The sequence below is a fragment of the Ailuropoda melanoleuca genome, chromosome 1 (assembly GCF_002007445.2).
Source record: "Ailuropoda melanoleuca isolate Jingjing chromosome 1, ASM200744v2, whole genome shotgun sequence".
Classification (NCBI taxonomy): domain Eukaryota; kingdom Metazoa; phylum Chordata; class Mammalia; order Carnivora; family Ursidae; genus Ailuropoda; species Ailuropoda melanoleuca.
This window is the reverse complement of record NC_048218.1, coordinates 62,594,995-62,621,903: the sequence shown is the minus strand read 5'-3', so window position 1 is coordinate 62,621,903 and position 26,909 is coordinate 62,594,995. Positions and strand designations below refer to the sequence as shown.

The 26,909-nt window shown below is 41.6% G+C and overlaps 1 protein-coding gene across 1 annotated transcript in view; it reads left to right on the top strand.

The window, feature by feature from the left end:
* The window catches only part of FSTL1 (follistatin like 1), a 52,159-nt gene extending 42,373 nt beyond the window's left edge, over positions 1 to 9,786 (top strand). The window contains exons 7-11 of the mRNA XM_002915252.4: positions 5 to 123; positions 1,362 to 1,474; positions 1,813 to 1,923; positions 4,329 to 4,405; positions 7,316 to 9,786. Coding sequence (XP_002915298.1) covers positions 5 to 123; positions 1,362 to 1,474; positions 1,813 to 1,923; positions 4,329 to 4,405; positions 7,316 to 7,360 — 465 coding nt within the window. The 3' untranslated portion in view covers positions 7,361 to 9,786. The remainder of the gene's footprint in view (positions 1 to 4; positions 124 to 1,361; positions 1,475 to 1,812; positions 1,924 to 4,328; positions 4,406 to 7,315) is intronic.
* Positions 9,787 to 26,909: the final 17,123 nt, after the last annotated feature.

Genomic DNA, 26,909 nt, shown 5'->3' with positions numbered 1-26,909 from the left:
CTAGAACGTTGATAATGGTGACTCTCGCTTGGACTCCAGCGAATTACTGAAATTTGTGGAGCAGAATGAAACTGCCATCAACATCACTACCTATGCAGACCAGGAGAACAACAAGCTGCTTAGGTGAGTGGAGTTGAGGGGTCAGGGAGTCGTCCATGAGGCGAAGGTTGGACAAGAAGGAGCCAGGAATTCTGTCCTGGTCTACTGTGTGAACATTATGAACTAATATATTGAGCACCCCCGGTATCTGATCAAATAGTTATTGTTTTTGGCCAGAACTTGCAAGCAATAGAATGTAATCTTAAATTACCAAGGTCACATCAGAGCAAAAGTGTTTCTGAGTATTGTGGGTAATATTTTCATGGTTAATTTTCTGAAGGAATTACATTACTGTGTTATTTAACCACAAGTCTAAAATAGCTTTTGTTCTGATTTTTAAGATAATTGGTGCTATTTCACATAAAGAACTCTAATTGTCACAAATGAGAGCATGCCCCTGTCCTTTTCTCATATTATTCCAGAGTAAATATTAATAAACCCCTGAGAAACTTCCAGTGTGGTTCCAGTACATCAGAAAGAATTAAAAATAGAAACAACACCTCTTTTGTTCAGAAGAAATAGAAAGCATGAAGTCCAGATTCTAGAATGGTCCTTTCTCAGTAATAGTCCATGACCTTACAGTGTAACATCTGAAAATCCTTCATATTTTGATACCTTGAAATTAGATAATATTTTACAAATTCAATGTTTGATCTTCCTAGCATCCCAGTGAAGAAGGGCTCCCTGTCCTCATTTTACAGTTGGGAAAACAGGCTCAGAAAAGTTGAAGAGCTAGCTCAAGGCCATTTGGGTAGGAAGTGATTGAACCAGGGCTCAAATCCAGGCCAAGGGGAGCATGAGGGAACTGGGGTTCCATAAAACTTTTCTGAACACACGTTTATCTTTCTAGAATAGTGATACTGACGATGCCTGCTTGAACTCCATCATACATTCCATTCCTATCATCTATTCATCTCCCTTCTGTTTTGATTTCCCCAGTTTAGTTGACTTAACCAATACCACATGCTCATAGAAGGTGCATAGGCAGTGAGAACATTTGTCAATCAAAGTGGACAAAACCATTCAGGAAACTTCAGTCTTCTTGGGAGGGACGTTTGAACAGTGTGAAGGATCTGACATCAAGTATAACAAAAAAAAGTTGGGTGCTCACAGGAGTCAGGATGGATGATGCTTATGGGGAGGCAGTGTAGAAAGGTCCTCAATTAACTGTCCCCAAGTGTATGTGATCCCGATGCTTAGTTCTTTTCTGTGGGAGTGAAGCTGAGGTCTTGCTGACACATTTCTGCTGTGTTTTGTTCCAGAGGACTCTGTGTTGATGCTCTCATTGAACTGTCTGACGAAAATGCTGACTGGAAACTCAGCTTCCAAGAGTTCCTCAAGTGCCTCAACCCGACCTTCAATCCTCCAGAGAAGAGTATGCTTAACCTAAGAAATACAGAGTTGTAGGGAATGGTGGCAGAGGCAGGGGCTTTGGGGAAGGCCAAGATAGAGAGACTTGATGGAATTTTCCAGAGCTTGCTAAGAAAATTCCCTTCCACCATTCTAGACTGGGCCCAAACCCGTCACCTACATGCTGAGGTTAGGGTCCAAAAATTTTTGGATCAATGGGTTCATTTACCCAGATACGTGGTCTCTGAAGGATAAACAGAAGCAGGCCTTGTCTGGGAAAGGGGTAAAGTGCACAGACAGTAGCTAGCGTGTCCTGTCCTGCCCTCACCCTAAACTGTTGCCCCTTATTTCCGGTCCCAACAGAGTGTGCCCTGGAGGATGAGACGTATGCAGATGGAGCAGAGACCGAGGTGGACTGTAACCGTTGCGTCTGTGCCTGCGGAAACTGGGTCTGCACAGCCATGACCTGCGATGGTGAGCTGTCCCTCAGGCAGAAGGGAGGAACAGTGGGGAGAGAGCTTTCTTTGTGAACTCAACATAGGAGAAGTCAGGGTGGGGATGATGGAGAGGAGTACGGTGGCCAGGAGCAAGGAAACTGGGGAACAAATAACAGACTCCAATTGTAGTGTCAGCATCGAGGGCAAAGCACTTCTGCCAGATGCCTTAAGTTCAATACTCACTCCAGAGGCTTGGCAGAAGAGAGGTTTAAGATGCAGGGTAAGATCAAACATTGATATGAGATTGGAATAATAATAATAATAGTAATAATAATAATAATAATAATGAAAGCAAATACTTAGTGAGAGCTGCGTGCCAGGCATTCTTCTACGCACTTTACATATTAACCCACGTAATCCTTATGACAGCTTAGGAAATGCTCTATGTAAAAGACTCAGGTGGTTGGAAGACAAAATGACTCCTCCTTGCCATCCATACCCAGCAGAAAAAGGAGAAATGTTCATAGGCCCTCTTTGAATTAACAGACTTGGGTAATTCCTTAAGGAAAAAAAAAGTTGAGACATGGTCAGGGTGGGTTGGGAGGATAGAGATGTCAAAGAAAGTTTGGGGGACTAGTGCAGAAACCACAGGGCATGTTGGAATGATGCCAAAGATCAAAAAAGCCTCTTGAATTGGAGCCAGGTCATAGGAAAAAAACAGGCACCATTCAGATCAGAGGAAAGACAAAGGGTGAAGCCAGGTCTAGAATGGAGAGTCACACTGGGTTTGAGAAGAAAGATCAGTTGGTAGGAACCAAGCCCAAAATTTACATGTGGTGATTAGATGGGGTGAATTTAAAATTATATCTTAAAAAAACTGAGACAAGAAAGAACAGGCTGGTCTTAGGATCATGTTCACGAAGGTCAGGTAAGATGGTAACTGGAAGACAGAGGTCAAGGACCCAGAAGAGATGGTTCTCGATAAGAAGCCCAGGCAGCAGCAACAGTACAAATGGAACTCAGTCCTACCAGGGGATCCCTAGTCTCTCACTGCCCACGACCAAGTCTCTTCTCAGTGTGGGAAGGCAAGAAGCCAACACCACTCCAGAGACAAATGGAAGAGCCAGAAGAGGCTGTTTAGAAACTAGAAATCCTAGAAGTTGCTGGAAGTCAAAACTAAGTCAGGGTAGCCAGGCTAAGCACACAGTAGCTATTGAAGCCAAGAGAGGACATCTCAAAACACTACCCAAGCTGCCTCAATCAGGAAGCATCCTATGTTAATCTTCCCCAAACCCCCTGTGGTAGCTCTCCACACGTAACTGCTCCTGGTCTGGCTTTGTAAGGGCAGCCATCCATTTCTAAGACACGGTCAGTCGTTGAATAGCTGGTTTACAGAGTAAGCGTGATCATCTGGATAATAAGCCCCATCACGTGCATCAGATAAAACCCAAATGATCACCTCCATGGGACAATGACCATTTCCACAGCCAGGCTGGGAGGCTTGTCCTCCCTCTCTGGGTGGCCCAGGTTCACGGCCCTCTGTGGATATAAAGAGCCCCGGGGATGGGGGTGCCCCAAGGTGAGCCTGTCTTGATGTGTGGGCCGTGGATCTGAGAGGACATTGTAATGCCTCAACATTACATAGTCAGTACCTGAAAGGTAGTCTGGTAGATCATAAACCCCAAAGGAGCAAAGAAAAAGTGGCATCAAGATGTGAAACCAGGTGGAGCCAGAGCTGAGGGAAGCTGCCGTGAGGGGCAGATCAATGCCCAACTTGAGAAGGGGACGGTGGAGCGGTGTTTCCTCACAGCGAACACTGCGCACAGTAAATGTACGGATTGCATCCCAAACCTACCAAAGCAGAATCCACAAAAGGGCGGCTTGGGAACCTACATTTTTAGGATGTACTCTATGATTTTTTTTCAGTCACCCTGTAAAATTGGGAAACATTGCTAGACGCAGTGATTATCAACCCTGGCTGTGCATTAGAATTACCTAGAGTCTTTATAAAATCCTGGTGCCCAACAACAGTTAAACCAGAATCTAAAAGTAGAATTTAAACGATTGTGTCTCGAAAAGTTCTGTAGGACGTTTTGTGGGGGTGGAATGATTGAGAATCACTGGCCCACAGGATCTGCTGAGTCCAGACCCAGGCACTCCCCCTCGCTTTCCCTGCAGGCCCGCCCCTGGCATGGCTGCGCTGGAGCAGGGGCGGAGCAGAGGCCAGAGGAGAGTGAAGGAGATTGCTTTGTTCACCGTGTGTTACTTTGAAGGTGTCCATGACACTGGGACACTTCGTATTCACAGAAATGCAGGCAGTTCACCGTTCCTTCCATAGGTTAAATGGGAGAGGAGATTGAGAGCCTAAAAGGTAGCTATTGGTGGGATCCTGAAGTGGCTTCCCTCAGAGACCACTGCTCTGAGCTTTGAGTCTTCTTGCAGGAAAGAATCAGAAGGGGGCCCAGACTCAGACAGAGGAGGAGATGACCAGATATGTCCAGGAGCTCCAGAAGCACCAGGTGAGTAGCAGCTTCCATGCTGGCTCAGGTTCTGCCTCCCCCAGTAGGCCCTTCCACCATTCAGATATTGCCGCACGCTCCAGGAGACCAAGGAGCCACTCTGGTCCATACAGTAGTCCTGAACGGTAAACCCACGGTATCAAAACCATGATATCCGACAGTTCCCTGATGGAGTCCCTTCAGGGTCTAGCAGGTCCCAGCAGATATTGGCTACGACGCGGTAAATTGCTTAATGGGTAAGAATAAGGCAGGTGGTGATCTGCAAATAGGTTGGCAGTGGTTTACAAATGAGCAGGGTCTAAAACAGTGTTACTGTTTCCTGTCACAAGCAGTGCCCAGACCCAAAGACTAGGAGTTCCTTGGGGGCAATGAGCAGGAAATTAGTGAATGTGGACCATAGCAGAAAGGATTTCAGTTATAATGCCAAGCTGGTTAGAAAATAGCCTGGGATTGACAAACCCGGAAAACTTAGAGGTTCTACTTCCTGGAGACTTGAGAAGATAATACATAAGAATTCTGTTCAGGTTCTGTGTCATTAAGTTGAAGGCCTTCCTGGGGAAAAGGCTCTTGGCAGAATAGTGATTCACTGACATACTCTGGTAAGGGCTGGAGAGAAAACACGGCTCTGCGGGCTCTAAGGGCCGGTCTTCCTGCTGGTTTTACCATGTAGTTAACAAAGGATATTGTGCGTCATGTCAGCTGTCTGCGGCCTGGGTCTGGTATACCAGCCTTCTCTCTGACTTAAGTTCTGAGGGACTGTAACAGTCATAAGAGCTCCTCAACTATTGAGATGAAATATTTGACTTGAAAATAATTATTAATAGTAAGTGCTCAAAAATAATACTTGCTCATATTTATTGATGGTTTTTTATATGCATTTTGTCGTTATTGTCCTGATAACATAGAAACCTCATGTCAGTTTTTTAAGCCAAAGCAGAAGCTTCTAGCCTTTTGTTTTCCATATTTCATCAGCCTTGAGTCTCCAGACGAGTCTGACCACATAAAAGAAAAAAAGAACTTAATAGGAATTCCTTTCCTCTAGGGTGGGGAAATGATCAGAGTAGACAGTGGGGAGTGAATTATAATAGCTAACATTTTTATGCGTTTTATGTGAGTTCCCTCAGAAAGCAGACGCTAAGGCAAGGACTCGAGTACAAATAGTTGATTTAGCAGTCCTAGGAGACACCAGAAGGGGAGTTGGGAAGCAAGCCCAGGATGGAAAGGAAGCAATAAAGAGTGTATATCCAAGCATGTTACCACTGTGGGCGTGGGGAGGTTAGTCCTGCTGTGGAGGGCTGGGACCAGAGTTCCCATGCCTGAGGGGGAACGGAGCAGGGGTATTCCTCCGCAAACTCCTAGCCGCCATTGGCGAGCACTGCCACCAGCAGCACAAATTCCCTGGCATCTATGGCCTGCCAACATGTGTGGGCAGAGCAGGCTCCATCAGCCAGGGAAAGTCTTGGGCAAAGAGGTGCAGGTGCTGGCAGGAAGAAGCCACGCCAGTGTTCTGAAATGCTGAAGGGGCTACGGATGGGAGACCAACAGTGTCTGCTAGATGCCAGGCACTATTGTTTTTTATTTCCTAATTAATTTTTTATTGAGATATAATTTATATACCATAAAATTCACCCTTTTAAAGTATACAATCCAGTGGTTTTTAGTATATTCACTAGATTATCAACCATCACTACTGCCTAATTCCAGAACATTTTCATTATCCCAGAAAGAAACCCCAGGCCCATTAGAAATGACTCCCATTCTCTCTTCTCCCAGCCCCTGGCAAGCACTTATCTACTTTCTAACTCTCAGGTTTGCCTATTCTGGACGTATACAAATGGAATCATACACTATATGGCATTTTCTGTGTGACTTCTTTCACCCGGCATAATGTGTTCAAGACCTATCCTTGTTATGGCATTAGTCAGTACCTCATTCCTTTTCATGGCTACATAACATTCCATTGTATGGATTTGCCACATTTTCTGTGTCTGTTCAGCAGCTGATAGATATTTTGGTGGTTTCTCCTTTTTGGCTATGATGAATAATGCTGCTGTGAACATTCTTATTCAAGTTTGTTTTTGTGTGGACATATGTTTTCAGGTCTCTTGGGTATACACCCAGGAGCGCAGTTGCTGGATCGTATGGTAACTCTGTGGTTAATCTTCTGAGGAACTGCCAGGCTGCTTTCCAAGTGGCTGTACCATTTTACATCCAACCCAGCAGTGTTCCTATTTTTCCACAAACTCACTGCATTTGTCCTTGTCCATTATGTGTTATTTTAGCCAGCCTAGTGGATGTGAAGTGGCATCTCGTTGTCGTTTTGACTTGCATTTCCCTAATGACTAATGATGTCGAATATTTTCTTATGGGCTTACTGGCCATAAGTAAGAATGGCTTCTTCGGAGAAATGTGACATGTTATAAGAGGTGGTGCTTTATTACCCTCATTTTGTAGATGAAGACATTGAGGCACGGTTTTCTAATATGCCCGAAGTCCCCCAGAAAGTAGCAAATCCATGACTGAAGTTCAGATAGTCTGCCTCCAGAGCCTGTTGCTCCTAACCCCGCTCTGGGCTGGGATTTTTGGAACATCTTGTAGCACTTGCGTTTAGTATCTTTTCCTTTTATCTTTAAAAGGGGGATAATCATGTCTGACCTGTGGTTTCATAGGTGTTCAGATGGGCTCAGCTCTTAATTCAGTGACAGCCCCTATGGGACCATGTCAAAAAGAAGACATGACCTTTGCCCTCAGGTTGTTTTCATCCACAGAAGAGACAGACAAGTAAACAGAACTAAAATTTAGCAGAAGCATGTCTCTCTCTATCAATGCTACATAAAATCTTGAGGACTAGATAGATGCCAGTGATTTTTTTTATAATTCACAATGCTTATCTTCTCCTGCTTCTCAAAGGAAACAGCTGAAAAGACCAAGAAAATGAGCACCAAAGAGATCTAAAGAGGAGGTACCTGGGAAGGGTGTCCAGAGCCTGGCACCTTCTCTTCTACTTCAGCGCTGAGTCCAGTATACGCAAGTGTCTGCTACAATCGCCCAATCACCAGTATTTGCTTGTATAGCAATGAGTTTTTATTTTATCTATTTGTTTTGCAATAAAGGAAATGGGGGTGGCTGGCTAGGAGGGGAAGGGCCATAGCCTTCATTTCTAGAAGTGCTTCGAGAGAAACTGTAAGTGGTGCTCAGGGGCTGGAGACAAGGAAACTGCATCAGGGTTGGGAAGGAGCGGACCCAGATCTGAACCATAGTCTGCCACAGCTATCAACATGCTGCAGGGAGTGCAGGCAATGTCGGCCAGAACTTTGCAGGCTGCTCCCGAGGGGGGTTGGGGACGCTCGGTGGAGAGGACCGCATTCTGCGTGCAGCCCTTCTTGTGCCATCAGCATAGTAGACCTCCGGAATCCGTGCTTCTCACGGCCCCAACCACTGGCTCTAGATACACAGCCATCCTTCTAGTTACCCGGTGTCCCTCAGACTTGGGAGTTTCCAGGAGGGTACACACAAATGATGCAGATACTTGTCTACTTTGAGCCCCTGAGAGACCTAACCAAATTTTTAAAATACTTTTTACCAAAGGTGCTATTTTTCTGTAAAACTTTTTTTGGCAAGTTGACTTCATTCTTCGATTATTATCATTATGTTATTGTTATTTTTTAATATTTTATTTTCTTGACTAGAAATTAAGCTTTTGTAATTATTTTTCAGTAGTTCTACCATTTCAGAGGTGGGAGAGTTTGGGGTTCTTTCTGGTGCAGGGACCACTATAACCCAGACTCCGCCCACCCTGCCACATGTTAGATGCAGCCCAGAGTTTGGTCCCCCTGGCTTCCAGTGGATCAGCAATCTGCCAGAGGGTGCCTCAGACAGAAGCCAGGGGAATACAAGCGTCTCCATACAAAGCTTTCAAGGTCCAAAAGCTAATTTGTTTCCATTTATTCTGATACGTTCATGCAAATCAGCATTCCCAAGGATGGAAACAAGTGCAGCCAAGCAAGGCTTAGATATGTGTGCCTATCAATATGCTCCTTGATCCACCACTAACTAAGAGAGTGACTTTGGCCCTGTCTCTTCCTATTTCTGGACCTCGGTTTCCTCAGTAAGCAAGTAGGAATGCATTAACCTTTCAATTTGATAAATTATAAATTCTGTGGTTCTGATAATTGGTCCAGAAAAATACAGGTTCCTATGATTTTCCTTCTCCTTAGGATAAATGAAACCTTACTGTTACAACAAAAGGGTTAGACGGCCAAAAACCAGATGCCCAAATCTGACCTCAGTCCAGATGGCTGCCCAGGTTGTGCTGTGATGTAGAGCCCTCACAGGTAGTCTTTCCAGGAAGAGAACGGGAAAGAGAACCACTCCACTTTGCCTTCACTTTTGCGCTCCATTCTTAATCTTGGAAACAGAAAAGCTTTACCTTTCAAGATGAGGACAAAAGATGGTTTCACATTTTAGGAGACGGGGCATGGAAATGGAGACTTCAAACTGTGACTGGGAAGAAGTCCATCATTCCTATCTTTTGGACTCTGTGATTATTAACCCCACTATTTACCATGTTGAAGATGCACTTGAAACAACAAAGATTGAACACTTGACATAAGATCTCATTTTCAGAAAGCAGATTACAGACCATGCGAGGGAAATTAGGTAGATTGCACTGCCCAGGCGACTCTGAGAAAGTTGTGCTTGAATGTGGAGTCCCTTCTAAACAAGTTTGCTTGTTCTCCTTTGGAAGGAGAACATTCCCTTTTGTTTAGAATTCTCAACTTTTATATACAGCCCATTTAAAAGCTCCTTCGAGCCCCACTTGTGCACGCTGAAATGCACCTTCCTGTCCAGTCGCCTCGGAGAACTCCCAGCAGCACACCTTGATTGAGTTTTGCCAGCCCTTGGACCTTGAGGGAGAGGGCAGGAATACCAGTTTGCTTAAAGCAAGAAGCCAGAGTGTCTCCTCACCAGTTACATTCAGGACAGTGGTTGCCATTAAGACACCCTACCCTGCAACATGGAATTCCCAAGAGCTAGTCTGCATTCCTCCTGTAAATAGGGCCACCATTGTCTGCACCATAGAATCACACAATATGATGACCATTCATGGAAAGCTGCTAAATAGCCTAGTTTGGGGAGTCTTGCATGGAGCAAATAGGATTAAACCAGCTTCTGTTCCTCCAGCTCTCTACAAGCACAGGGCTTAGACTGCAAGCTTCCTTGGGCTTTCTCAGTGCTTATATGATTATATTAACCTATTACGGTGTCTGTTAAGATTCAGTGTTCATGGAAACCTTATCACATGCCATGACTCTGGACTCCATCACTGTTTTTGGAAAGCAGGGCTCCTCCACCTGCTAATAAGCCCATGTGGACAAATCTGAATGTCTTTCCTTTACACTTAAGTTTTTAAATAATCAAATTTCAAGAAGCAGTTTGAACAGGTTTCTGTTGCCTACGTGTTTGTGAAATGTATTTGTATTAGTAAGCTTCCATATTGCATTTAACTTGTTTTTGTAACTCCTGATTCTCCCCCCCCTTTTTTGGATACTATTAATAAATAAAGAAATTAAAATAGTCATTGTATTGTTTTCCTCCCCCCCCCAATTAAGACCAAATAAAGTTATGAGAACATTAACCATTTACCTCATAAAAGTGGATTTGGCCTCCAGGAGCCTTAAAAGAGGCCTTGAAGAGTTTCTCCTAATAAAATCTGGGACTGCCACTGGGAGGGCAAGTTTACTCAGGGACCGATAGAACAAGTTGATTCAAACGAATCCTAGATGGTGGGTCTGGAGTAGGAAGTGATGAGAAGTCAGGAAGCATTCCTACACTGGGAAGAGGTTAAACTAAATGGCTCCTAAAGCCCCTGAAGGGCTTATGAGACTGGAATGACACCGGTGAGGCTGGCTGCAGGTGAAACCGAGAAGCCGAGTAAAGCTGCAAAGTGACACAGGGAGCCAGGCTCTGACCGGACAGGCTCCGTGGCTTTCACCCGATATATATCCCATAAGGATAAACATTTCTGAGTGAACTGAATGCTGGCTGGTTAAAACCCTCTGTTCTGCTCCATCTTGGAGACACATGACCAATACTTGCTTTCTACCTCCCTGTCCAAGTCTTACAGCTATTGTGCACTCCATACTCCCAATAATTCTGTCCTCCAAAAGAGCTCATTCTATTAGTCCTATGTGGAGAAGCCTTGACGCTCTAAACTTACAGCCAGATCACCATGACTGGATGTGGGTATTACTCAAATGCTAATCAAACACTAAAAGGCAATCTCTGGTTATGTTATTGCTGTAGATTACTGGTCTCATTAATCAATTTGATTCTTCCAATTTTTATTCTCAGAATGGAATTTTAAACCCAATTTGAAGAGTACCTTGTCCACAACCACTTTAAAATCCTGGCTGGCCTCTCCCAATCTTCTACCATGCTTTGGGAACACTGCTATTACAGTATGTATGTGTTAGGAAGTGAAAATGTATTTAAAATAGCCTGGGGGTGCCTGGGTGGCTCAGTTAGTTAAGCGTCTGTCTTCGGCTCAGGTCATGATCCCAGGGTCCTGGGATTGAGCCCTGCGTTGGGCTCCCTGATCAGTGGGGAGCCTGCTTCTGCCTCTGCCTGCTGCTTCCCCTCTTTGTGTACGCTCTCTCTCTGTCAAATAAATAAAATCTTTTTAAAAATGAAAATAGCCTGAAGGAAGCTTCATTCAAATGGTAATTTTCCTATAATCAAAATGTAATATTATGAGTTGTGCAAATTAATACAAATTACTTTAATTAGCTTTAGTTTTAGAGCACCTGTATCAAGTCCCCATCAGTCCTCTCAAATTACCTCTGAAATAAGGGGAAGGAGAGAGGAAAGAAAATGAATGAGTGGATAGCTCCAAGCAGATGCCATCAAAGCTGTGGAGTAAACCCAGCATGGATGTGGGACAGAAAACCAGGGCTGCTGATGCTGGGGGCTGTGCCCTGAGAGAACACAGGAGACATCATGCTGCTGCCCTAATGAGAGGGTCTTCCTGTCAAGAGAAGTTAATTTTATAATTATGTAACATCTCTTATTGAAAAAGTAATAGATGCACATGGTAAAAAAAAAAAAATTAAGTTGTATCAGAGAAAATACAATCAAAAGATCCATCCTCTTAGAGGGTGTGGACATTTATAAATTTGCTTAGAATTACCAATTGTCCCACAAAGAAGTTGCACCCATTTACATTCACACCAAAAATACAGACACCGATGTCTATTTACCTGCATTTTTTCAAGCACTGTGTCTTTAAACTTCGAGCCTCTTACAGAGGAAAAATGGTAACTCATTGTTGCTTTATTTTAAATGTGTTACTCCCTTTGTGAGATCAATTTCATCTTTCTGTGAATTGGCTCTTGCCCTTTTCTTTCATACCCTTTATTCCTTTTTCTATTGGCTTTTTGTCTTTTTCTAACTGGTTTATAATAGTTCTTCGTATATTGTTATTAGCCCTTTGTCTGTCACAAAGGTGGCAAGACCTTGCTGTACTAGCTTGGATAAAAGGCTATTTGAGGAATGAGGTGAGAAATATGGTGATTTGAATTAAGATAATGGGCAGTGGGGATTAACAGAAGGTTCAGGAGGTGGCAGGAGTTGGGTATTGACTAGCTATGAGAGTTAAAGAGGAGGTAAGTCAAGAATGACTCCAAGGTTCCAGCTTGGACAACTTGGTAGGTAGTCATGCCATTTCCAGAGACTGGTAAGTGAATAGGAGAAAGTGCTTGGCTTGGGGAAGGAAGGAAGGAATGGAAAACAATGAATTAGATTTCTCGGGGGTTGAATCTGAGTTGCCTTAAGACATCCAAATAGATACCTTGTGAGAAAGATGGACAGAGAGTTTCTGGAAGAGCGCTGGGCTAGAGCTTCAGATCTGGTAATAGACAGTATAGAGATAGTATTCCTTTGTGTAGACAAGGCAGTCTATGGAAAATGTATCAAGTGAGGAAAAAATGTTGAGTGGTGAGGGTCCATCATAGAGAAAAAGAACTCTTTTGAAAAACTAGGTTTGTCTCTTTCTTCTGCTTCCTCATGGCATCATTAGCAAAAAGTGGACACAGTTACAAAAAAGGTATAATGGGCTGGACTCATATGAGATTCACATACACAGCATGTAACGATTCAGATGGGAAATGATACTGTGGATTCTAGGGAGAGGTCAAAACTGAGAAGGAACCACCATGCACATATGGAAGGGAGCAGTACAACAGAACAGGCTATATGAATGTAGGAGAAAGGAAGAGGAAATGCACCCTGCTGGCTATCACTGGAATGCAAAGGTCTTATCTGACCTGCTGTGGTCAGATAGGAAACACTGAAACTGGAGAATAATTAGGGCCTGTAAAAAGAATATACTGTCAGGAAAATAAGAGACAAGATTGTTATTGAATAAGAATATAATATTTTAACCAGGAAATTTGTATAAAATTGTCAAAAGGATGAAACATGTTTAAAAGGAAATTTTTGCCCTCAAGAGAATAGGGACTTTATCCTTCTAGTTCCTAGCCTGGTTTTAAATTATACAAGTTAGCAGAATTTGTCATTTTCCAAGGAGCAGGGACAACTCAAGACAAAATATCTGCTCCAAAATTCTTCCACCGGACTCCACAGTTAAAGCTGGTATTTATATTCTCACGTACTCTTTGTCTTTGGTAAATACCAGTCATCCTTAGTCTCATGTTTCAACTTCCTTCTAACTGACCTGTATCGAAACAATGTTCTTATGATTGATACCTTATTGTGAGACAATGTAACATGTTTAACAACCAGGCTTCCTGGGTTTAAATCCTGGCTCTGCCTGACCAGGCTTTTTATACTTCTGGAATTTATTTAACCTTTCTGTGCCTGGTTCCTCCTTACAGTGGCATAATAATAGTACTTAACTCATTCCTTTTCTTTTCTTTTTTTGAGGATTCAGTGAGCATATAATTCAATGAGTATACAATTTGTTGAATAGTCTCTGGCACAAAGAGAGTGCTATGTGTCAGGTATCATTATTACCAATTATTTTCACATATTAGGTATTATAATTCTCACAATGACCCTGTGACAAAATGATTTTATAGATAAGGAACATACAGTTCAAAAAATTTCAGGAACTTGTCTAAGACCACACAACTAGCAAAGAACAGAGTCAGGATCCAAACCCGTGTCCCTCTCATACTCATTCTACCTTGTTGCAATGTTTCCCTTTATTTTAAAAACCATCACATCAATGTGAATCATTAATTCCTAATTAGTGTTCTCTATTATGTAATTGCTAAGCACATATAAGTCACCCATAAGTTCCTTCATTTAGTTCTAATAACTCTCTGCACATACTTTCAGTTTGTTTGTTTGTTTGTTTGTTTGTTTGAAGTAGATATGTGAGGGCAGGTCAGGCCAGGCCTCTGAAGTTCCTGTAAATGTGATCCTCAGTCCAACTTGGTCTCCCCAGAGATGATAATCCAAGAGTCATGCCAGCTATTGTGGGTCCCCCACAACCTCCAGCACACATCTCAAAGTTTTGGCCTGGAGAAAACTCACCTTCAGAGTGCGGCTGTCAGTCTCCTTGGTGTGCCTTCTTCCAGGGACATTCGACATGGAAGGTTTAGAAGCAGATACACATCTTATCTCCACTGAAATTATTTTATCACCTGAATCTACTGATTCAAAAAAATTGGGCTGTGAGACAATTAAAATGTTGTCTGGTTCTTAGACAGTTTTCTGTGTTGGCTTTTCTCTTATGTGCTTTTTCCTCCTCTCTCCCATAACCTAATCTTGATTCCTACAAGGCCCAGGACAGATATCATCCTCCAACCCCTACCACTTCCAAAAGGAACAGAGGGAGAGAATCTGTCCAAAGAGCATAGAGAGAGGAGAGATTTGAAGGTGAGGTTTAGGAACAATAAAGAGTTGGTTTCAAACAACTGGGCAAGTTAGAAAAGTTCAAGAGTTGGTCTCACTTTCTTTGACTTGCCAGGATTTCCATAGCCTCTGTCCAGTAATGCCCAGAGAAAGCCTTTGCAAATATAATAATGAGCCCACCCAGAACCAGTTTTAGGAAGATGTCCCTTACTCACGTCTTCCTTCATATCAGCAAAGTGCCTGTGTAATATCATTACCAAAAAGTAAAAAGTGGCTTAGAGGAAATCTGCTCTGCCCTGAACTCTCCAACAGATTGTCACTGAAGTACCACATCAATGAAACATTCACAACGTAGATAGTTCATCAGGATTTTAATCTTTTTTTTTTTTTTGCAGTTAGGATTTTTAAATTCTCAGAGCATTTAACATGTGAGATGCATAAGGTCAAGTGAAAGTAAATCTTGCAGGGATGCCTGGGTGGCTCAGATGGTTGAGTGTCTGCCTTCACGTCAGGTCATGATCTCCAGGTCTTGGGATCACCCATGTTGGGCTCCCTGCTCAGCGGGAAGTCTGCTTCTCCCTCTGCCTCTCCCCTCTCTCCCACTCATGCTCTCTCTCTCAGATGTATGAATGAAATCTTAAAAAAATAGAAAGAAAGAAAATCTTATAAATAAAGCAGAATTAGAGATGAAGAAATAAGACTTTGACACTTAGGCCTAAGAGAGAAAAAATAGGAGACTTCTATAGTTTCGGTCAACATCCAACATGCTGGACCTGTGACCTCCTTAATTTTTCTCTGTTTATGACAGGTGCCTGGAACAAAAAAGAATATCATCCGCAAGAGAAAAACGGGAGCTCCACAGGCTAAAGGCAGTTTGGTCCTTGGGCAGATGTTATTCAAATCTCTTAATAGTAGTCCTACATACCGGGATATTTTCTCCCTGTAAAAAGGAAAGAAAGTGTGGCAGGCTGGGGTTTTGTACTAGAGGCAAACCCTGAATTCAGCTACAAGGCATCTCTGAAAGTCTCAGAGGAAAGAGCAGTTGCGAGAAACCCCATTCACCATAGTGGTTCCCCTTCATTGGTAAGGCAAAATTCTGATTTGCTCACTCATCAATTCAACAATCGTGTTTAGGGAACACTTAGAGAAGCAAAAAGAGAAAAGGGAAGTAAATGGGAAATTTCCAGCTGACTTTCAGAGAGAGGGGGGAAACAGAAACAAGATAGGCCCAGGGCCTTGAAATTGCACAACTGTGTCTGTTAAGTTTGTGGGACTGAGACACACGTAAGGGGAGCTGATGTCCTCGGCCAGCAAACCCCAGCACATTTCAGTATTCTCTGGAGGGAACTACTCCCAGGTAGGGTCTGTTATGAGCTTGTGAGTCCATAGAGGGAGAAAGGAGGAGGACATTCCTGATGTGACCCAGGCAAAGGAATGAAGAGGTCGCACGTTTCCGCATCAAGGTTCCGAGGTATCTTGCATCTCTGGAGCCATGATGATAACACTCGGGAATTAAGAGCTAACAACACCTACTGCAAAAGCCTACTATGTTTCAGGGGCCAGAAAAGAGAGAGAGGGTTCCTGCTTATGAGGGATTCACAGCCTCGTGACAAGATGAATAGTAACGAATCTCAGCAATGTTAAAAGTTTACAAATATAATGTATTTCTGGTGCTGTGGAGAGTGTATTTTCCCCGGGCAGTCACACTGCACTCCTCCAGGAGTGTCCGTCACAGCAGACTGGACGTAAATGAAGTACCCTTGACTTGTAATATGCACAACCTGAGCTACTGCACGTGGTTGTCTTGCTTCTCCTTCTCCAGCTTCCACGCCACCACCCCCAAGAATCTAAAGGGACTCCCAGAGTTCCACATGTTCCAGATAAGTCTGTGCCACCCTGAGTTCCACTCCTTCATCACAAAGAGTGAAGAGGGGGCCTCCGAACTCTGTGTGTTCCTGACAATGCCCTCACCCTCTTTCCTTCCACAATCTTCACCGCTTTGCCACCAGGGTCTATTTTGAGACAATCATATCCAATCTCATCCTATCTTTTCCCCTATTCATGATTAACATGACAAGAAGCCCAAGACCCCCAGCATATCCTCACTCTGAGCCCCATATGACTCTTACCCTCCTTTTTCTGACCCCATTTCCAATGTAGTCCCAAAGTCTGAACCCCTTCTACTGCACCCTCTGGAACTTGCTATGAATCCCTTCTGTTCTCAACTTCTGTTAACATTTCCCTCACCTTCCTGCTCTAACTGAAATCTGGCTTTCCTCTGAGGACACTTCTTCCCTTATAGCCCTTTCAAGTGGGGCTGGTTTTCTTTCTAACATCCTTCATACACCTGATGTAAGTGAATTCCTTCTCATAATGGCTTCCAGATCATTCTCCTTCCCTCCTCTCTGCACACTTCTAGCTTAAAATCTCATCCCATTAGACTTTTCTGTTCATTACCTTCCACGTTACAGTCTTCTACTGCTCACCACCATTCCTTGATTTTAGCTGCTGTCCCTGCCAAACTGTCCAACATTACTTCTGTCATGATTCTTGGTATCACTATCTCATATATGATCAATCCATGACCTTCTTTGGACCTGGACCTTCTTTCCTCCACAGACCTTGTTTTCCATTTTACCTTAGCCACCCTCTCCATGGTTAGAGCTTAGATTTTGTCATCAGCAATAAATACAACCACTCTATTACCTCAATTTCAAGCACTAAAACTCTCCAACCATTACCTTTTACCCTTCCTGCTCATTATCTCTGGTACCTGACTCGAAAAATTCTTTGGATGCCATTAGAACCTAGAACCCAATGATCCTACCACTTTCTCACTGTCTTTCCCCTGCCTCACATCCCTTACCCTTACTAGCCCAGCTTAGACCCCCTGACTGAGTATGTCATCACTTGCTAGCACTATCTGTCTTCCTTTGTCATACCTGCACGGCAAAACTCCAACATCTGGCTAACCCTACTCTCCTCCCATTCTGTGCCCACACACAAGCAACTGAATGTGGCTGGAGGAAAACACATAACCATGCTAAGTATTCTCACTTTAAATTTACTACCATAAACCTCAAATGTACCTTCAGTGCTGCCCAGGAAGCCCGTTACGATTTTCAGTTATTCTCATCTCCTCTCCTAGATAACTATTTCATTCTTTCTCCTCACACCTCCAATACCATCGTCCTCAGCTTCAGATTCAAGCTAATAATTTGCCTCCTATTTCACTGAGAACATTAGAAGCAAGCAGAAGAGAATTTCTACAAGCTCCCACTACCACACTATTCACTTTTCTCATCACTGCCCACGTACTGGGCCTTACCCCTTTCAGATAATCTGACCTAGGCAAACCCTTCTACCTGTGCATAGACCCCAACCCTCTGCCTACTAAGAGACATTCCTCAGTAATTCTTCCCCCTCTCCAACATCAACTTTACCCTCTCCTGTTGTTCATTATCAACATACAAACATGCTGTTATTCCTCTCATCTAATAAAAGAAAGAGTGAAACTCTGTAACTTTCTCGTTAACACACATCTGTCTGCTGCTCCCCTCTGAAGCAAATTATCCTCTGTGTTACCTCTCCAGTGATCTATTCTTAGTCCTCCAAAGCTGCCCATGTTCCTTCTCACAAATGATCTATTCTTTGTCCTCCTCTTATTGACTTGTGGGTAGCTTTTGACATAAGAGATCACTCCTTCCTCCCTGAAACATTTCCTTCATTGCGCTTCCAGGTCAAAATGCTTTCCTAGTTTCCCTTCTATTTTCTGTCCTCTCCTTCTTATTTCCCTTTGCTGGTTTCTCTTCATCTCCCTGATCTATACACATTGGGGGGCCTAGGGTTCAGTCCTTGGACCTCTACTCTTTTCCGTCTATGACTGCTCCCTTGTAAACCCAACTAATCTTATAATTTGAAATACCATCTATAGGTTAGCAACTCTCAAGTATATGTTTCAAGCCTGGACTTCTCTCCCAAACTCCAATTTCATATCCAACCTTCAACTCAACGTGGCCCCTCAATTGTCTGAAATGGGCATCTCTAACTCAACACATCCCAAACCAAACTCCAGATTTCCTGATCAGAATAAATGGTAATTCCATTCTCCCAGTTGCCCAGGTCAAAAACTTTAGTCATCACTAGTTTCTCTCTTTCCCCACATACCCATCATCTAATTTGTTAGCAAATCCTACCTGCTCTGCCTTCAAGAATATGTACATAACCCACTCTCTTCTCACCACTTCTAGTACTACCATCTTGGACAAGTCATCATCTTTTCTTACCTGGATTATTATAACAATCTCCCAATTGGTCATCCTGCTCTCATTCTTGTCTCTCTTGAGTGTTCTTTCAAAAGTGGTCAGAAATATACTTTTAAAATATAAATCAGATCATTTTACTGCTCTGTTGAAAACTTTCCAGTAGCTTTCCATCTCTTCTCATAGTATGAGCAAAAGTCAAAACCCTTACAATGGCCTACGAAACACCACTCATTTCAGCCTCCTGTTATCTTTCTGATATGATCTCTTACACTCTCCGCGTATTCTCTCCATTCCAACTAGTAGGCTCCTTGCTGATCCTCAAATCCACCAGCCCATGCCCATCCCAAGACCTGGCTACCTCACCTCCCACAAATCCTTGTTAAAATTTAGCCTCTCGGTAAGGCTTTCTCTGGACAGCCTACATAGAATCACAGCCCTCCAATCCTCCCCCCTCCACTCTCCTTTTTCCAATCTGCCTTGCCTGCTTTATTTTTCTCTATAAGACTCTTCACCACCTGATATACTTCATATTCAGTTTATATTGAAATATGCACACAGAAAAGTGCATGTAAGTGTTCAGCTTAATTATTATTCTTAATCAATCATTATTCTTAATTATTTAATAATTAATATTCACAAACTGAATACAACCATGTAACCAGCACCCAGACTAATAAACGGAATATCACCAACACCTCCAGACCCTCCTCAAACCCTCTCCTAGCCACTACTCCCCTCCCACACTCCAAGGATAAGTATTCTAACTTCTAACAGCAGAGATTAATTTTGCCTGTTTTTGTATTTCATATAAATGGATTCATACAGTGACATGCTACATATTTTAAGGATCTATTTATTCACTGGCTATTTCACCCCACTATTAGCACATAAGTGCCATAAGGGAAGGGATTTGTTTTGTTTACTGTTGTATACCCAGAGCCGAAAAAAGGATCGGACACAGAGTTGTAGTCCAACAAATATTTGATAAATGAATGAAATATTAAACAAATGGAAATGAGAGCAGGAGATTTAGGAAGGGCTTAACATCTGAGCCAAATCTTAAAGGATGACTAGAAACCCATGAGGCAGCCCAAAAAAGAAAGCTGCCTAAACACAGGCAGAGTCTCTGCTGTGACTTGGCAGAATGAAAAACTAAACACAATCTAAAAACCGTGAGAAGTCAGTCAGCTGAAAGCGATGGCAATAGCCATGTGTTGAAACCAGTGAGCCATGAGGGTGGAAAAATAGGCAGCTGCCAGATCTCAAAGGGCTTTATACAAGTAAGTCCATGAACGGAGTTAGAAAGGAAGAAAAGTAAAATATAGGGGCCTTCTAGGTATTTCCAGGATACCAGTCATTTTTAGGAGTTGACATTTAGGGGGACACAAAACAGGGATTTCTTTGAAGTCAGCTTATTAATAACTTTATACTGTCTCAGAAAAGAGTCTGTGCAAGGCAAGAAGCAACAATTGTTGGAGAGGATGTGGAGAAAGGGGATCCCTCCTACATTGTTGGTGGGAATGCAAGTTGGTACAGCCACTCTGGAAAACAGTGTGGAGGTCCCTTAAAAAGTTAAAAATTGAACTACCCTATGACCCAGCCATTGCACTACTGGGTGTTTACCCCAAAGATACAGACGTAGTAAAGAGAAGGGCCATATGCACCCCAATGTTCATAGCTGCATTGTCCACAATAGCCAAATCATGGAAGGAGCCGAGATGCCCTTCAACAGATGACTGGATTAAGAAGCTGTGGTCCATATATACAATGGAATATTACTCAGCTATCAGAAAGAACGAATTCTCAACATTTGCTGCAACATGGACGGCACTGGAGGAGATAATGCTAAGTGAAATAAGTCAAGCAGAGAAAGACAATTATCATATGATTTCTCTCATCTATGGAACATAAGAACTAGGATGATCGGTAGGGGAAGAAAGGGATAAAGAAAAGGGGGGTAATCAGAAGGGGGAATGAAACATGAGAGACTATGGACTATGAGAAACAAACTGAAGACTTCAGAGGGGAGGGGGTGGGGGAATGGGATAGACTGGTGATGGGTAGTAAGGAGGGCACGTATTGCATGGTGCACTGGGTGTTATACGCAACTAATGAAGCATCAAACTTTACATCGGAATCTGGGGATGTACTGTATGGTGATTAACATAATATAATAAAATAAAAATTAAAAAAAAAAAAAAAGAAAAGAGTCTGTGGCCACCACTGCCAGGGCCACAGACCTCTATTTCTGAATATGTGGGAAAAGCTGAATAGTCTGGCGAATAAGTAACCCCCACTTTTTTTCCCCTTTAAAGGAAAGGACAACTCAAAATAGTACACTTAGACCTCTGAGTCTGTCTAATTATCCTTGTTTTACTGGAATGGAGCAAGGAGCCAGCACCCATCTCATGGGGAGGGATAGGCCAAAGATGCTTCGAGTGTCTTCACCATCCCTGGGGGCTGATGCCCTGTATCAGTGGTTCTTGAACCCGAGAGTGGGTCAGAATCACCTGGAGACCTCGTTAAAACACAAACTGTTAGGCCTACCCTCAGTTTTTAATTCATTAGGTCTTGGGTGGGGCCTGAAAATCTGCATTTCCAATAAGCTCCCAGGGGGTGAGAATGTGGCTGGTCTGGGCTGCTGCTTGAGAACCATCATCCTACTCAAGGCTACCCTGCTAAACCAGGTGAGGAGGCCCTCGGCATGCTCCTGCGGCAACCAATTTCTCTCCATCATAATCCCCTCATCCTGCAGTGTGCATTCATTTAATCTGTGTCTCCCCCACTAACCTGTCCACAGCACAAAGGGCAGGAACTACTAAAATCTTGTTTATCTTCGTGGTGCAGTGCCAATGTCTGGCACCAACCAAGCATTCTACTAATATTTGTTGAATTAATAGAAGAATGATTCCAACTGGCTTCCCAAAGACACAGAACCATAGGAGAGGAAGGGGCCTCCAAAGAACATGGTTCCAGCTCCCTCTCTTCTACAGCTAAGCACAGAAAGCATGAAAGAGTGATAATTCTTTAGTTTCTCCTTTCTGTTCTTCTAGTGAGGTTTGAATGCTCCATCCCCACCATCTCTGAGCTCCAGCTTCCGCATCTATTACATATAGATTTGCCAGATAAAATACAGGACACTCTGTTAAATTTGCATTTTAGATAAATAACAAATAATATTTTGGCCATATTTGGCAATGTTTGCTGTTTATCTAAAATTCAAATTTAACTGTGAATCCTCTATTTTTATTTACTAAATCGGGTAAACCTACTTATATGTGGAAAATAATATGACTTACCTCATTTGGTTCCCATAATGATTAAATAAGCAAATATATGTAAAACCCTAGAATAGCAACTGAAACCAAGTAAGAGTTCTATTTAAGTTTTCACTATTATGTTTATTGTACCCACAGAACACACCCGTACACATGCACGCGCACACACACACACACACACACACACCTGGCTAGAGATATGCCTTTTTTTCATTAACCTACTCCAGTTTTGAAAAACTTTAAAATGATATTTTAAAATCTTGATGTTTTAATTTATGACATGCCATTTTATTATCTCCTCCATAAATATCATGAACGAGTCAGTGTCTATTCTATAAAGGTCCTCTAAATAATTAAGGCCAAAATAAAATAATCTCCTAATCTTTTCATCTTAGGGTAAGGTTCTAATTTGATCTTTTACTATATGAATCTAATTTTCTTCTCTGAAGCCTATCTAATTCCTCCACGTTATATTTTTTCTTTAGTTAGGAAAATACATATTCATTATTATAAACTTGTAGGAAGGAAAAAATTATTCTTTCTTCTTGCAGTTATTGTCTGAATTTCCCATAATCAGTACATATGTAAAATAAAATAAACATAAGCTTTTTTTTTTTTAGTTTCCTTTTCTTGTTTTTGTCTTTCTATACTCACACAATTATGCTTGATCAGCTTATTTAAACAGATTTTCATGATTTTTATTTTAAATTTTGCTCACTATTAGTCAGTGATTTTATGACTCTGGAGCAAAGCATAAAGGATACAATCCATAATTCTACCCTCTTAAAAACAAACATTCCTAATATTTTGAAGTAATAAAAATAAGAACATTTTTAATGACAAAACACCTCACATTTATTGTTAGTGTACTATGTCCAGGAACTATGCTAGAAATTTAACTTTATTAAATCTTTTAATCCTCTTAAGAAATGCCATGAAAAAGATACAATTATTATCAATCCCCAATCTTTTCTGCTCTGGTTGCTGGACGATTGCTCCACTGCACATTTCTTGCTAAGGTCATGAAAGATCTGCAAGCCACTAAATGAGATAAACATTTTCTTCTTTATCTAACCTGTCAATAATGTTGCATTCTCTCCTTCCATTCCTCTGTCCCTGTCTCGTCTTCCCTTCTTTCCTCTCTTTCTGTTCCTCATTTTTTTCTCTTCTCTTCCTTCCTTGCAGTAGGACAGGCTTGAGCCATTACACATTTCAACAATACAACAGTAGCAAAATTATACTAAAGTTGACTTCACTTCTTTAGTGTGTGACACAGCAATCTTTTTTCCCTCCAAGTTCACTTAACCTCAGGGCCTCCATATTTTACTTCACATTTTTAAAAAAGTATACCTTTAAATAAATGGAAAGGTATCACAGATTCATGGGTCAAAATCTTAATATTGTTGGTGCGCCTGGGTGGCACAGCGGTTAAGTGTCTGCCTTCGGCTCAGGGCGTGATCCTGGCATTATGGGATCGAGCCCCATATCAGGCTCCTCCGCTGTGAGCCTGCTTCTTCCTCTCCCACTCCCCCTGCTTGTGTTCCCTCTCTCACTGGCTGTCTCTATCTCTGTCGAATAAATAAATAAAATCTTTTTTAAAAAATCTTAATATTGTTAAGATGGCAATGCTATCCAAATTGATCCATAGCTTCATTGCTATTCCTACCAAAATCTCACCTTGCTTGTGATCAGAAGTTGACATGCTGATCATAAAGCTCATAGGGAAAGGCAAGGGATACAGACTAGCCAAAACAACTTTGAAAACAAAGAACAGAGTTACGGACAAACAAAGAAAAAAAAAAAGAGACAAAAACCAAACTCAAATACAGAGAACAAACTGGTGGTTGCCAGAGGGGAGGTGGGTGGGCAGATGGGTAAAAAAAAAAATAGAAGAACAAAATTGGAGAATTTGCGCTTCACATTTTCAAAGCTTATTAAAATGTGATGAAATTAGAACTCAGTAACAGAATGAAATTTAGGAAATAAAATGTATGTGGAAATTAAACAACACAATCCTAAATAACCAATAGGTCAAAGAAGAAATCTCAAGGAAATTAGAAAATACTTTGAGAAAAATGAAAATGAAAGCATAACATATCAAAATGTATGGCATGCAGCTCAATCAGAGCTCAGAGGGATTTATGACTGTAAACGCCCATGTTAAGAAGAAAGAGGGGCACCTGCCTGGGGAGCTGGAGCATGGAACTCCTGAGCTCAGGGTCGGAGTTCAAGCCCCACATTGTATGTGGGACCTACTTAAAAGACAATTTAAAAAAAAANTAAAAAAAAAAAAACCCCAAAAAAAAAAAAAAAAAGAAAAGAATAGCCAAAACAATCTTGAAAAAGAAGAACAAATTTGGAGGACTGGCACTTCCCTGTGTCAAAATTTACTAAAAAAAACTATACCAGTCAAGACAGTGTGGCCCTGCCATAAGCATAAGGACAGATACATAGTTCAATGGAATAGAATTGAGAGTCCAGATATAAACCCTGTATTTATGGTCAAGTGATTTTTGACAAGGAAGTCAAGACAATTAAATGGAGAAAGAATAGTCTTTTCAATAAGTGATCCTGGGAAGACTGAATATCTCTATATAAAAAATGATGTTGGCCTCCTATCTCATATCATACACAAAAATTAACTTAAAATGTGTCATAGACCTGAATGTAGGAGCTAAAATAATAAGACTCTTAGAAGAAAACATAGCAGTAAATCTTTGTGATCTTGGATTAGGTAATTATTTCTTAGATATGACACCAAAAGCACATGTGTCAATAAAAATAGATAAATTGGACTTTATAAAAATCAGAAACTTTACTGCTTCAAAGAACACCATCAAGAAGTGAAAAGATAACCCACAGAAAGGAAGTATTTGCAAATCATACATTGGATAAGGGACTGGTATCCAAAATACATAAAGGAGTCTTACAACTTAATAATAAGGTAACTCATTTTTTTCATGGGCAAAGGATTTGGATGGATATTTCAAAGAAGATATACAGATCACAAATAAGCACATGGAAAGATGCTCAATATCCTTAGCCAACAGGGAAATGCAAATCAAAACCACAAAGAGATACTACTCATATCCATTAGAATGACTAAAACTAAAAAATAATAATAATAATGAATGCTGACAAGGATGTTGAGAAGTTGGAAACTTCATTGGTGGGAGTGTAAAATGGTGCGGCTATTTTGGAAAACAGACTGGCAGTTCCTCGAGAGGTTAAAAATAGTTACCATATGATCCAGCAATTCCACTCCTAGGTATAAACCAAGATAAATGGAAACATATATTCACACAAAATTTGTACACCAATGTTTGTAGCAGCATCATTCGTTGCAGCCAATAGATAGAAACAACCGAAATTTCCATCAACTGATTAAGGGATAAGTAGAATATGGCATATCCATACAATAGAATATTATTCAACAATAAAAATAAATGAAGTGCCAGTTCATTCTACAACATGATGAAACTTGAAAACATCATGCTGAATGAAAGACATCAGTTACCACATATTGTATGATTCCATTTACATGAAAGGTCCAAATAGGCAAATTTATATCATCAGAAAGTAGGTTAGTGTTTGCCTATGATTAGGGGACATGGCAGTAGGAATGGAGAGTGACTGATGGGGTTTCTTTTTAGGGTAATGAAAATGTTCTAAAATTAGATAGTGGTGATGAATGAACAACCGTGAATATACTAAAACAATGAATTGTACATTTTAAATGGGTAAATTTTATGGCATGTGAATTATATTTTGTAAAGATTTAAAAGATTTAAAGAGATTGTTTAAAGTATAGTTTTTTTGGACTATAAAGATAATATATGGTCATTATAGAATGTTGCATAAGACTGACAAGTACAAAGAAGAAAATAAAAATGGTCTATAATCCTATTATGCAGAAATAACAAGTAATTGTTACTACTACTACTAGTAATTATTATTATTATTATCATACTTCATTTCTCTGTAGTGAAATACATCCTGCTTTCACTCACTTACTTGGGTATTTGCGGATGATTCTGAAGGGCTGGTTGCTCACATCTGTCTCTGTTACGCAGCACACATATTTCTCATGTAACTTGACTGGGTATTTCAGGACAGACAGCACCCTGTAGAAGCCATTCATCTCCAGGACCACCACGGTGCTGTGGTCGCTCAGGTCCCTCTCTGCCGGGTCAAGCCAGGTCACATTGGGCATGAGGTACCAGCTCTTAGAGATGCACATTGACACATCCTCCTCATCAATCCTATCAAACTGCACCTGGGGCATTTCAAAGTCTGGTTGGAAAAAACAACAAAACAATTAGTTCCTTTTTTATTTCAGCCCCGGGAGGATCAAGCTAGCAAAAATCTTGCCCTGAGTTTTTATGTTACTCCTTCTGGAAGCAATAGGTTTTGAGGTTCACTGTAGTTGAATTTCTGACCTAGGCACTGAAAGAAAATCAGAATACACATATGCTCCTGCCCTGCAAGTCTCATCCAGCACTGCTGTATTTACTTATGGAATCATTCCTTCTTCATGGCTTCATTGCAGACTCTCAGCTGACCTCAGACACCCTGCTGAGAATCGCAGAAGATAACAAATGGTTCTCCCCGCCACCTTCCCATCTCTTCCAGATCTTTCTCCAGAGAGATACTGTTATGCCTCCCTCTACCTGCAGATCTCTGGCAGGGAGAAGACCACTCTCCATGTAATCCCGAGAAGGGTGAACATCCCTGGGGCATAATGGAGATCCACTGGTCCAATCCCCCATTTTAACAGTGAGAAAATGAAGCCTAGAAAAGCTAAACAAGTTGTCAGAGTCATCCAGAATTAGAACCTGGGCCTCCTAACTCCCAGTGTAGGGCTATTTTCATGAAACCACACTTCATATCTCAGGGTTTTCATGGAGGAGAATTATGTTATGTAACATTTTGGGTTTTCAGTGTTATAATTTGTTGGGCGAGTCTGGGATAAGGCCAATGCATTGTGTGTGGGGGGGTGTATTTATTTTGTTTGCTTGTTTGAATGAATGGGTAATATAGACAGGTGCAGATGTAACAACTTTGGTCCAGAGCAGTTTTTTC